Here is a 13,020-nt window from a genome sequence, read left to right on the forward strand (position 1 = left end):
ATGTCAGGTTTTGAGCTCAAGTCCCATGTTGGGGTAGAGTTTACTTAACTTAAATATACAGAGAAAAGACTAGAAAGAAATACACTAAAACATTAACAGTTATATCTTGGTGATGGGTTTATAAGTAATTTTTATTTATTTATTTTATTTATTTATTTGACAGACGGATCACAAGTAGGCAGAGAGGCAGGCAGAGAGAGAGAGAGGAGGAAGCAGGCTCCCTGCAGAGCAGAGAGCCCGATGTGGGGCTCGATCTCAGGACCCTGGGATCATGACCCAAGCCGAAGGCAGAGGCTTTAACCCACTGAGCCACCCAGGCGCCCCCTATAAGTAATTTTTAAAATCATCTTACTTTCTTATACTTTCCCAATTTTCAACAATGAGCATGTGTTGTTTTTAAATTTAAAAAGCACATTAAGGGTGTGAGGGGAGGGGGGTGTTTGTTTGTTTTTTGAGTTTTCCAAATATTTAGAGGTAGAAAGGAACCTTTGATATAATATAGTGGTTCTCAACCCTATCAGCTCCAATCCTCCATGGTAGATACAATATTTTGTGACGCACCCTTTGCCACCCTGAAACGACTTTCATAGGTAATATAACCTGCTTATACACATAATTTCCAGAATAGTAATGTAATATACTAATTATAATATAAAGGAGAAAAAAAGGAAGTTTGTTTAAGATAATATATATTTCAATATGCAAATGCCTGGGCAAGACTATACTAAAAGATATAATAAAGCAGTCAGAGGCTTCCACTTACACACGTAGATCCACTATGAATGCAATTGCTACAAAGAAAGACAAATACAGTGGCAACTTAAAAATCCATGAATGGCACTGTGTTGGTGACATGATTTTCGAAAGTCACAACTCTTGCTAAAGTTCTGAATCAAATAAAATACCATCTTTTCTCAATTTATACAGTTGTTGCATTCCTGGAAATTCAGTGTATATACTGAAATTGTACAAACAGGGGCACCTGGGTGGCTCAGTTTGTTAAGCACCCAACTCTTGATTTGGGCTCAGGTCATGATCTCAGGATAGTGAGATTGAGCCCCTCACTCCGTGGGGAGTCTGCTTGAGATTCTCTCCTTCTCCCTCTGCCCCTCCCCCTGCTTACTCAGTCTCTCTCTCAAATAAATAAATAAATCTTTAAAAAATAAATAAAATTGTAAAAACATGTTTTGTGTTGATTTGTAAAGTAATCAGGCCAAACTAATTACGCTAGGTTTGCCCACTTACATTGATGTCCTATAGGACATTTGAAAATTTACAGATACAGATTTCTAGTTCCCATTCCCACTTCATATTTATCCAAAATGTGAAATTCACAATGACTCTCTTTTTTGTGAGTTGGGCTTGCATCCTTTAAAAGTAATGATATTCACAGTTTAAGGTTTTGATACTATTTCTAAAACCTACTGCCTAAAAATACCAAGTGGTTCCTAGAATGTAATCTTTTTTTAAAAAAAGATTTATTTATTTCTTTGTGTGAGAGAGAGAGCGCTCATGTGGCAGGGGGGATAGAGGGAGAAAGAGAATCTCAAGCAGACCTCTTGCTGGGTGCATAGTCCGTGACTTGAGAGCATGACCTGAGCCAAAACCAAGAGTCAGATGCTCAACCGACTGAGCCACCCAGGCACCCCTAGAATGTATTCTTAAAACTGATACAGATGCTTCTAGATTTATCGAAAGCATTGCTCTTCTTTAGTAGCACCAAGCATAAGGGCAAATTATCGGTTTTTTGAAACCATTTACTGTAATCCCTTGGTGATTTTCCCTAGCCTGGCCCCATCCTCAGAAGTATTAAATGAACAGAGCTGGAAGAAAAGGACTAATAGGGCTAGGCCACGGGGAGATAGAGGATGCTAGGTTGCGAGGTTACCACTTGCGCCAATCTAAGCAGTCCCAGAGGAGTGCCAGACACAGGACAGGTCCCTCTCCCTGTCCCACCAGGCTGAGGGCTCTCTCAAAGGAAGGGGGTCAAAAGGTGGGAGAAGGGCTGGTCACTCACACTAGGCACAGGTAAAGAAGTGAGGCAGAAGCACAAAGAAACAGACATCCCTGTATTTCTAAAACCATGCAAGTCTCCTTCATTAATTGGCTTCACCCCAAAAAGAAAGATTTCTTTATTAAGAAATACCAGAGAGTGAAAAACCTACCACACATACACATTTGTAGATTCACACAAAAGTGCAGAGTTTTACATATTAAATTGCATTTAAGTTAGAAAATAGATTTAAAAACAAAATACTTTTTTTTCCGCAACAAGGTAAAGAGATTTGGTCAGTAGGAAAAGGGACCTTAGGGGCAAAGGCAGGAAGGGCAGGGCAGGAAGAATGGAATTTAGCTGCTACAGAATTAGAACCCACATCTGCCACTGGGAAAAAATGCGAAGGGGGAGATGACACTCTCTGCTAGGGCAAAGAAGGCCCCCGGAGCCAAATGGACATGAAGAAATGGTCCCAAACAGCCAAATCCCACCACTCCTTAGGGGTTTTGGATCTGTGCCAGCCACCCTGGCCTGGGGAAGTGGGGTACATAGGAAACTTAAGGGATGTAGAGGAAGGGGAGAGGTGGAAAGAATGTCAGGTATTGAAAAGAGTGAACAATTTAAGGCCTATTCCCCCGGGAAGAACCAATTCTTCAGTCCCCTCTGTGATCCATCACTCAGACTAGGTCCCAGCTGGTGCGTGGTATGAATGGGACAGATCTTCAGGCCAAGGCCTTAAATACAGAGGATTTATAAAGGGAAATAAAGCGGGCAGGGAGTATGAAAAAAGCAGAAACTTTTAAAAAACTGATTTCACACTAGAGATAAGGGATCTCCAGGTTTACCCTTCATCTCAGAGAGAAAGCTTCTCTGACAGACCTCAGGGTCAGCAGAAGAGTGGTTGAGGTTAAGTTGAGCGAGGAGAGAATCTGTCCTAACCCAAAAGAAAAGATGGGCTGAGACAGGGTAGGCTGAGAACTGACTAAAAAGGGGTTCATCTGAGTGTCAGGTTAACTGGAAAAACCTAACAACTTCCAAACTCTTGAGGCTTGGCCTTATTTTGAACTAACAAAACTCTAACTACAAGGATAAACCTGAAAGATTCACAAAAACAATGGGAAAGTGGAGGGAGATAGGAGAGGAATCTGAGTCAGTCAGAGCCAGTCTCTCCCTAAGGACTATTACACTCAACCCCTGCTACAAGGAAAATAGGAAGACATACAGAAAAATCTGGAAGCAGCCAAATTTCATTAATTTTAATTAGCTAGGAAGGGTGAGATAGGCATTGGTAAGGGGTCTTGACTTTAGACCATTTAAAAAGAAATATATACCATCACTTATAAAAGATCACTAACAAAGTATTTCCAAGAGGAGGCCCTGATGAACCTGCTTCAATAACCAAGACTCATTTGCAATTAACAGCATCCCTCTGCATAAAAACAATATCCTAATAAAGAACAGGTATTTTTCAGTGAATATAATCCCCTCTGACCCTCCCAATCTTGTTAACACTGTATATTGCCTTGAAAGCCCTTTTCTCATAGCCCAGAATAAGGTAAACTTCAGCCTGAATGTGGTATAGATCAATGGAGAGTTTGGGAGCTATCTCTCCAACACAAGGGCCCCCTAGAAAATGGAAGTATGGGTAGTAACAAGCAACCCCTTCAACCCCCACCCCCACCCCCACACAGACATTCACAACCTCATGGTGGTTCTTGAAATGGAAGGGGGAAGGAGGAGGCAGGCAGTTTGCATTAGACACAGTTTAATCACCTTCAAATAGATTAAAAGTTCTGGTTTACACTTCCCCCCCCTCCCCGTAAGTCATCCAGACAGGACCCTGGCTTAGAAAGAGAAAAACACAGGTGCTTTAGGAAATATAGCCACATATAATACATAAATCTTCTTCCCTGAAATAGAGCAGGTCCTGAGCAGAGCTGACTGGGGGCCATGGCCCACCCCCAGGATGAAGCGGCTCTGGGACTCTGCCGGTGGAAGTGCTGGAAGAGTGGGGCTTGGAGGAAGCCCCCGTGTGGTTACCAAGCCCGAGGTGGGCCAAGGCCTTGGAGTGGGTTTACCCTGGAGGGCAGCAGTGCTGGGCTTTCCCTCCTCACTCAGCCGAGGCCTAATGGAAGTACTGGTTATTCTTTTTTTTTCTTTTTTTTTCTTTTTTGAGGGGACATAGGGGGAGAGGAGAGGAGAGGAGAGCCTCTCTGTGCCTTGGTTTCCCCATTTGTGCATTCAGGGCCTCTACAGGCCTCACACAGGGAGTCTGAGGGGGTAGTGTTTAAGTGAGCACTCAGGCTTCCTTTGAGGAAAAGGAACCACCAAAGTGCAGACTTTTATTACTGCCGTTCCTGCTCCTAGTGGGAGCAGGAGTCAAAAGGAAAACAAAAGGGGCTAACGAGAAAGGAGGAGAGATGAGACAAAGAGTGCGAGGGGCCATGCCATTGGCATCTCATAAATTCTTACTAAGAATGGCACAGGTATTAAAAAGTTTCCGGACAGTCTACAAGAAATATGAATTGTTATCTCTACAGTAACTACTTACATATATCTAACTGGAAGAGTGGGGCCTGGGTGTTAGAGAGTGGGCAGGAGACAAAGGAGAAGCTACATGAATAAATACAAGTGGAAGTTACCTGCCCCGTTCCTGAAAGGATTTGCTGGCAATGTTGGCACTTTGTAGCCAGGAGAATCCTCCACGCCCACTCTCTAGCCTCTTCAATTCTGAAGGCCCCAAGAATCTAATTAGGATTCCCTGGTCAGGGTTCTCTGTGACTGTCTCTGGACTCATGACATGCAGCAGCTTGAAAGGATTTGAGCCAGTCTCAAGAACCTTTAACCCCAGAATTGGACCAATGATCCCAAGCAGGAGAGCTGGGATCTGGAGGAAAGACAAGGGAGTCCAAGGAGACTCCGTGGCTGAGGCCATGGAAAGCCAGTGCCGGGGCCCAAGAGACCCATTTGTCCAGTTACCAGAGGTGACTGACATCTTCTGTGACTGCCTTGAGTCCAGAAATTAAAAAAAGCTTGCAGCAAGAAAATGCCAGTGTGCAGTTGGGTGAATAAAGACCAAAGGAAAACAGTAAAAGGGACAGCTCACTTGCTCTCTGTCTCAGGTTTATCTTCTCCCCTTAAATCTCTCACAGTCCTAATTAAACACAAACAAAAGTCTCTTCCATAGATAGGCTACTTCTCAGCTTCAGTCACCTCCTGTGGTGGCTCTGGGGGCTCTGGGGGTGGCATCTCTTCAGGAGTGCTGGTGTCCTCCGGCATCTCATTTGGGCTCAGATGTTCTGTTGGGGCCTGAGAAGGAGAACATATCAAATTCAATACAAAGCTCTCCCTTAAAATCCAAATAGAGATAATACATAGATACTGAACTCGTCCTCTGAACCCATCAACCACACTGATGCTCCAGATATGCAGCCTCCGGCAGCGAACTCAGAACCAAGACTGAACTACAGTCTTCTCAACAGAATGCAACCGAAGTGTGAGTTCTCTTCTTCATTGTTGTGGATAGATGTTTCCATTATTATTCATGATAATAATAAAAGGGGGCACAAATAATTACACAGACCCCTGCACCTTCACAACAGAATGTTATAACATACTTGTCTAACAAGGCCTGACCCAGTGGTTCTCAATCTTTTTTTCCCCTCTAACACACAGCTCACTAGAACAGTGATTCTAAACCAAACAAGGTAGCCTGGCAAAATCTTCAGATGGTATATGTGGTTGGAAATGCCCCCTGAGTGATTCTAAAATACCATCCTGCCCTACATTCAACTTAGCATCACTAACTTAGATTGTTATGATTTAAGATCAGATTCATCAGAAAAATGATATTCAAAATGATGATAGTAATATATAAACAAGAGTTTGCTTTACTTCAAAAAAAAAGAAAATTCAAAATTTAGGAAAGACAAAGTAGAGAATAATTATTTACTTTACAGAAATCAGTCACTTTTTTAAAAGTAAGATTCTAAAAAATAAATAAATAAATAAAAATAAAAGTAGGATTCTATTTGAAAAGAAAGTTCAAATCTACTAAAAATCTATTAGAATAAACAAGTTCAGGAAGTTTTCAAGATATAAGATCAATATACAAAAATCAGCTGAATATACTCCCTATGTACAATTCAAAAATGTAATTAGGAAAATAATTTCATTTGCAGTAACACCAAAAAGGATAAAATAGTTATGAATAAATGTAACAAAAGAAGTATAAAACTTACACTCTGGGGGCGCCTGATTGGCTCAGTTGGAGAAGAGTCTGAGCCCCACGATGGGTGTAGAGATTACTTAAATAAATAAAACTTGGGGCGCCTGGGTGGCTCAGTGGGTTAAAACCTTTGCCTTCAGCTCAGGTCATGATCCCAGGGTCCTGGGATCAAGGCCCACATCGGGCTCTCTGCTTAGCAGGGAGGCTGCTTCCGCCTCTCTCTCTCTCCCTCTCTGCCTGCCTCTCTACCTACTTGTGACCTCTGTCTGTCAAATAAATAAATAAAATCTTAAAAAATAAGTAAATAAATAAAACTTAAAAAAAAAACTTATACTAGGGGCTCCTAGGTGGTTCAGTTGGTTAAGCATCTGACTGCTAATTTCAGCTCAAGTCATGGTCTCAGGGTCATGAGATGAAGCCCCACATTTGGCTCTGTGCTCAGCACAGAGTCTGCTTGAGATTTTCTCTCCCTCTTCCTCTGCCCCTCCCCCTGCTCTCATGTGCACGCTCTAAATAAATAAATAAAATTTAAAAACTTATACTCTGAAAAATACAACATGTTGAAGAAATTAAAGAAGACCTAAAAAAGTGCAGACAGCCATGTTAATAATGGTTTAGAAGATTTAATCTTATTAGAGAGACAATACTCCAAAAATTAATGTACAGATTCAACACAATCCCCATCAAAATTCCAGTTGGCTTCTTTGCAAATTGACAAGCTGATCCTAAGATGCATATGAACATTCAAGGGACCCAGAACAGCCAAAACAATCGAATAAATAAAGAATAAATTTGTACTACCCACACTTCCTAATTTCAAAACTTACTACAACACTACAATAACCAAGACGGTGTGATACTGGCACAAGAACTGATATATTGATCAGTGAAATAGGACTAAGACTCCAGAAACAAACTCTTGAATTTACAGTCAACTGACTTTTGACAAAGGTGCCAAGACAATTCAATGGGGAAGAAATAGTCTTTTCAACAAAGGATACTGAGGCAACCGGATATCCACATGCAAAAGAAAGAATTTAAATCTCCTACCTCACACCATATATAGAAATTAGCTCAAAATGGATCAAAGATCTAAACATAAGAGCTAAAACTATAAAATTCTTGGAAAACACAAAGACCTAAGTCTTTGTGACCTTGGATTAAACAATGGTTTATTAGATCTGACAACAAAAGCCCAAGAAACAAAAGAAAAAAATAGATACATTGGACTACATCAAAATTTAAACTTTTGTGCTTTAAAGGACACCATCAAGAAAGTGAAAAGACAACCCGCAGAATGGAAGAAAATATTCGCAGATCATATACCTGATAAGGGACTAACACAGAGAATATATATAGAACACTTCGTATTCAACAATAATTTAAAAAAAAAAGTCGCCCAATTTAAAAATGGATAAAGGATCTGAACAGACACTTCTCCAAAGAAGATACACAAATGACTAATAAGCTCATGACAAGATGCTCAACATCATTAGGGAAATGCAAATCGTAACCATAATGAGATACCACCACACACCCACTATGATGGCTGGAACCAAAATGGCAAATACTGACAAGTGTTGCCAAGAATGTGGAAAAACGGACACCCTCATACACTCCCGGTAGGGGATGCAAAAAGGTGCAGCCACTTCGGAAAATAGTCCACCAGGTACTCAAAAGGTTAAACATAGAGTTATTATAGGACCCAGTGATTTCACTCCTGTGTATACACCCAAGACAAATGATTATTATGTGTCTACACAAAAACTTGCACAGGAAAGTTCATCACTGCATTATTAGTAATAACCAAAAAATGCAAAGAACCCAAAGGAGGAATGTATACATAAAATGTGGTATTATCCATATAAGGGAATATTATTCAGCCATATAAAGGAATGAAACAACATGGAGGAACCTTGAGAAAATATTATGTCAAATAAAAGAAGCCAAACATAAATGACCACACATGATGTAATTCCATTTATATGGAATGTACAGAAGAGGAAAATCTATAGCAAAAGAAAGTAAATTAATAGTTGCCTAAGGATGGGGTTGGGGGAACTAGGAAGAAAAGAGAGAGTGACTGCTGATGGGTGCAGTGGTTTGGTGAGGGACCATGAAAATGTCTTAAAATTGATTGTTGTGAAGATTGCACAACTCTGAATATACTACAAACCAGTGAGCCATAAAGGGGCTTTAAACAGGGATTTTATAATATGTGAATTATAGCTCAATAAAGCTATTATGAAAAAATAGAAATGTCAAGGGCCGCCTGGGTGGCTCAGATGGTTAAGCATCTGCCTTCGGCTCAGGTCATGATCTCAGGGTCATGATCCCAGGGTCAGCCTCACATCCGGCTCCCCACTGGGCGGGAAGTCTGCTTCTCCCTCTGCTCCTCCCCCCCGCTTGTGCTCTCCCTCTCTCAAATAAATAAATAAATAAATAAATAAATAATTTTTAAAAAAGAAATGTCAAATACTAACTTTTTAGGAACATACTTTGTAAAGCATATCCTGAGCAAGAGAACTGGGAGATCTTCTACAACATCTGCATATGCCAGGGAGGAAGCCCCCTTCCACCAAGATAACCTCTCCATTAACTCGAACCTACTGCCCTCACCCCTATCTTAGGTCTGACAGCATTTTAATGCTTTCCTCCTCGAGTCACTTTTCATAACATTGAGCAATGGCATATTTTCTTGTCTCACATCCCCACTAGACAATGAGCTCCTTGAGATCAGGGACATTGTTTGTCATGTTCACTGGCATATCCCTAGCACCTAGCACAGTGACTGGCACAGAATGTCTAAGAAATGATTTGCTCTTAATCCACCTCAAGGGCACAAAGATCTGAGGACAATGTCAGGGCAGAAGCAGAGACAGAGAAGCTGGAATGACTAGACATGAAATTGCCTAATTATATTTCAAAGGTATAAATTAGCATACACCTTCTATCACTGACTCAGCTGTTAGGTCAGGAATACTTACTGGGCTCTGTGGCAAAAGGCTGCTACTGGTCTCTTGAGTACTGGGAGGTCGACTTCCACTTTCCTCCAGTGGCAAAATACCCCTTCGGTCCAGAACACTGAAGGAGAGAGGACCGTTAATAAAGCACTTTGTATTCACCCCTCCACCCATCTGCCCCAACCAGAACCTCTCTGTGTGTGCTAGAAAACATAAACCCGCCCTTTAGCAGCCTAGTGTTTCCTAGCACATGCCTCCTGTCTTCCATTGTTTTTTCTTCAACAGACCAGGGAACAACACATTAGGCAGGGAACAAATAAATAAGAATGAAAGGTCATCCCTTCAAAAAAAAGGTCATCCCTGTGGTCTGCGGTCCATATAGGTATGGCACCAAGGGATAATCCCCAGGAAAACCCATTTGACCCCAAAAGGCCACATTCAGAAGAATGCATCAGGAGCACCTGGGGGGCTCAGTCGGTTAAGTGTCCAACCCTTGATTTCGGCTCAGGTCATGATCTCAGGGCCCTGAGATCGAGCCCCCGTGTTAGGCTCCCTACTCAGCGGGGAATCTGCTTCAGGATTCTCTCTACCTCTCCCTCTGCCCCCTCCTACCCCACTTTTGCTCTCTCTCTCTCTCTCTCTCTCTCTAATTAAAAAAAAAAAGAATGCATCAGGCCAGGTAATAGGATCAGGTTGAACTGCTTGTCCCAAGAATCCCAGAATCTTCTAGTCCGCTGAGTACCTGGGGGGCAAGGGGCCACACAGCACTTCACAGCAGTTCTTCACAATGTTGCCATGGCTATAGGGATTCTGAACGCGATTCTTCCCTGTCCATGAGCCTTTGATCTGCAAGATAAAAGCGAAGGCCTATAGTAAAAATTATGTTGCAGAAACACCTGCAGCATGGAAAGATGAAAAGCTGTGGAGATGGATGGTGGTGATAGTAGCACAACAACATGAATGTACTTCCTGCCACTGAATTCTACATTTCAACATGGCTAAGACAGTGCATTTTATAATATGTATATTTTACCACAACAGGAAAAAAAGAAATACCTGCATAGCCATAGAAAAATATTGACATTCGAGTGAAAAATCAGAGGCTGAACAGCATGTATTATTTTCAATTAAAAATACAAAATATATATTCATCTAAATAAACACAGGAACAAGTCTGGAGGACTACAAATCATACCATTAACAATGGTGAATTTAGAGAAAAACTTAAAAAAACAGAACCATGGTGAAATCCAGGAGGTAAAGTTATGGGGACTTACTTGCTGTGATTTACTCATCTGCATTTTCTGATTTTCTACAATGAACATGGATTAATTGGTAAGTTTTAATGACTGAGCCACCCAGGTGCCCCTTAATTGGTAAGTTTTAAAAAGCAAGGATTTATTCAGTGCAACTGTCCCTCTCCATTCCAAATCCAGAGGCCCTAACTAGCCTGTAAGGACCTATGAACAGCTGAAGACCTTGTACCCACTCAATCACTGAACCTCTTCTTCCCAAACAAAGCAGCGTGCTTCGTCTTCCACACACTGGATTTAACAATCTCGCAAACCAGCTTTCTGTCTGCCTTGACCTACCAAGCCCTGGGGACTCCGTTCTCGGGCAGGTAATGAGAGCACAGGCTTTGGAGAAGGAAGAATATGTGATGAGGAAGAGGGAAAGTTGACTCACGTCTTCATTTGTTGTCTGGTTGAGAGCCACGAGGAAAGTGTGAAATCCAGTCAGTCCCACGACGGACCACAGTGTGAAGAAGCAAATGAGCACTTCTAGGACAGTGAGGTGATGCTAAGGAATGTTGAAGAAGCTACACCAGAGGACTCAATGCCTCAGCCTCATGGCAACAATCATACCGTCTTTACCTCTCAGAACATATATCAGAAATGGCCAAGTATCCATATATAACAACAGATGAATTCTAAACTCACTGGATACATGAAAGGTAAAGGACTCCTATTTATTCACTACGAGTGGCTCTCTAATGTTTCTGGTGTTTTTAAGTGTTTGTTTATTCATCATTAGCTCTTTGAAGAGAAAGTTTAGAAGAAGGCCAAAGCTAAATAATGTTGGCCTTCACTGCCAGTGGAAAATCCATCGAAAAATAAACTTTATAAATGAAAAACTGGTGGGAAAAACAGAACGTGACTTACAGAAATCCCATCGGAATCTCTTTCTCAGAAATGCAACTGTTGTACAAAATAAGTCTGAGCTATAACAGAAAGGGGGGGCTTTGGTCAAGTGATGTAAGAGGTGTACTGAAACAAACACAGCCCACTAGAGGAGGCAGGGCTGAGCCTGGGTCAGAAGGACTTGGGAGGGAGGCAGTGGAGAAAGGAGTGAGGGAAAGACCTCCCTTTAAGCCCTGGCCATCTTCCATTCTGGTTGCTACCATTAAGACTACATTTTTTTTTAAATTTTAGATCTTGGCACTCTCTAACAGATAAAAAATGAGATGGTGGGAGAAATGCAGAGAGAAAGCCTACTCTAAACTAGTTTAAGAGGGCGTCACAGGGACATACTGCCAGGGGAGGATATGTTCCAGGAGTTTCTTTCAACGTCTCCAGGAAGCCAATTTTCAAGGATTCTGTTAAATTGGGAGGACAAGTAGAAAGAAAAATCAATGACTTTAGTAAAAAAAAAAAATGCACATTTATCCTAGTACCCACTCATTTCCTTCCCTCCTTATCCCGTGTTACAAGCTGCTAAGAGATTAAGCCCTCACTCAAACAAGGGACTCTCACCTACAAGCTGGCAGTATCCTCACTAAAGAGTTTACATTTTCACTGCGGGACCTGGCACTGGACTACAGAGTCTGGCAGAAGTCAAGCTTCCCGCTCCCCTCCCTTTTCCTGAGCCCCCAACTATGGGCATGGATGGGGAATATTCATTCATAGATGAAAGAAATCAGAAATATTCAAGAAAAATCCTTTCTCCTCACCAATCCATATACCTCCCTTGTTCAAAATCCAGCTGAGAACTCATCTCTTGATGAAGAAGCCTCCTTTAACTCCACACCCCATCTGGCTTTAGGGTGATTTGGTGTGTGTGCGTGTGCGTGCACGCGTGCGTGCATGCACATGCATACATGTGGGTGTGTATTTTCTGTCTCCCAAAGTAGACCACGAGCTACTGAAAGACATTTCTCTTGTATAACCCCTTCTACCACCTGTCACAGAGCAGGTCTTACAAGGCAGAAGAAAGGATGCAGAGCCAAAATACCTCCTCAACCTTTGGGATCACCTCAGAAATGTCCACTACTCTGGGTACCCTGATTACTGGGTACAGTAATCAGAGCCTCGGTCTTCAGCAGAAGGCCAATGACAAGGTCAACATTCTCAGGAATATGGATTGATATGAGCTGAGGTTTGGTGCTAAGCTTGAGAGCAGAGGGTAGTATTCACTTCTAATTGGTCCTAGGGTGCCTCTGCAATGGTAAAGTCCCACCAAGAAACCCAACCACTCCCCTTAGCTCTCAAAGTGTTTTCCCACCCTTCACCAACAGACACTGCCCTGCATACTCACTGAGAGCCACATAGACGATGTTGAAGGCGAAGACATAAATCGTGAGGAGGGAGAGAGATAGGATAAAGAGGTAGAAGTAGCGGTAGTTCCTCTTTCCAACACAATTCCCCACCCAGGGGCAGTGATGGTCGAAGCGCTCTGTGGGAGAAAGAGAGAGTCCAGTGCCAAAGCCTCCAAAACAAAGTATAGCATGCCATCCACATAGTACCTGATTTAGAGACCCCCCAAGATCACTGCCGATTTTGATTATAAAAAACACTGGTTTTTATTTTTCACAATGTTTTCAGTCATTTCATTTG

At 42.0% G+C, this 13,020-nt stretch overlaps 1 protein-coding gene across 2 annotated transcripts in view; it reads right to left on the bottom strand.

Annotated features, from left to right (window-relative positions):
- Window positions 1-1,572: 1,572 nt before the first annotated feature.
- LOC111157277 (zinc finger DHHC-type containing 9) overlaps window positions 1,573-13,020 on the bottom strand; it is a 34,934-nt gene continuing 23,486 nt past the window's right edge. For both annotated transcript variants that reach the window (XM_022518573.1, XM_022518571.1), the window contains 6 exons: window positions 12,722-12,859; window positions 11,735-11,783; window positions 10,874-10,976; window positions 9,930-10,033; window positions 9,212-9,308; window positions 1,573-5,305 (listed from right to left, as the gene is read on the bottom strand). In XM_022518573.1, coding sequence (XP_022374281.1) covers window positions 5,189-5,305; window positions 9,212-9,308; window positions 9,930-10,033; window positions 10,874-10,976; window positions 11,735-11,783; window positions 12,722-12,859 — 608 coding nt within the window. In that variant the 3' untranslated portion in view covers window positions 1,573-5,188. The remainder of the gene's footprint in view (window positions 5,306-9,211; window positions 9,309-9,929; window positions 10,034-10,873; window positions 10,977-11,734; window positions 11,784-12,721; window positions 12,860-13,020) is intronic.

The sequence above is a fragment of the Enhydra lutris genome, unplaced genomic scaffold, assembly GCF_002288905.1.
Source record: "Enhydra lutris kenyoni isolate GAN:26980312 unplaced genomic scaffold, ASM228890v2 scaffoldscaffold53, whole genome shotgun sequence".
NCBI classification, from domain to species: domain Eukaryota; kingdom Metazoa; phylum Chordata; class Mammalia; order Carnivora; family Mustelidae; genus Enhydra; species Enhydra lutris.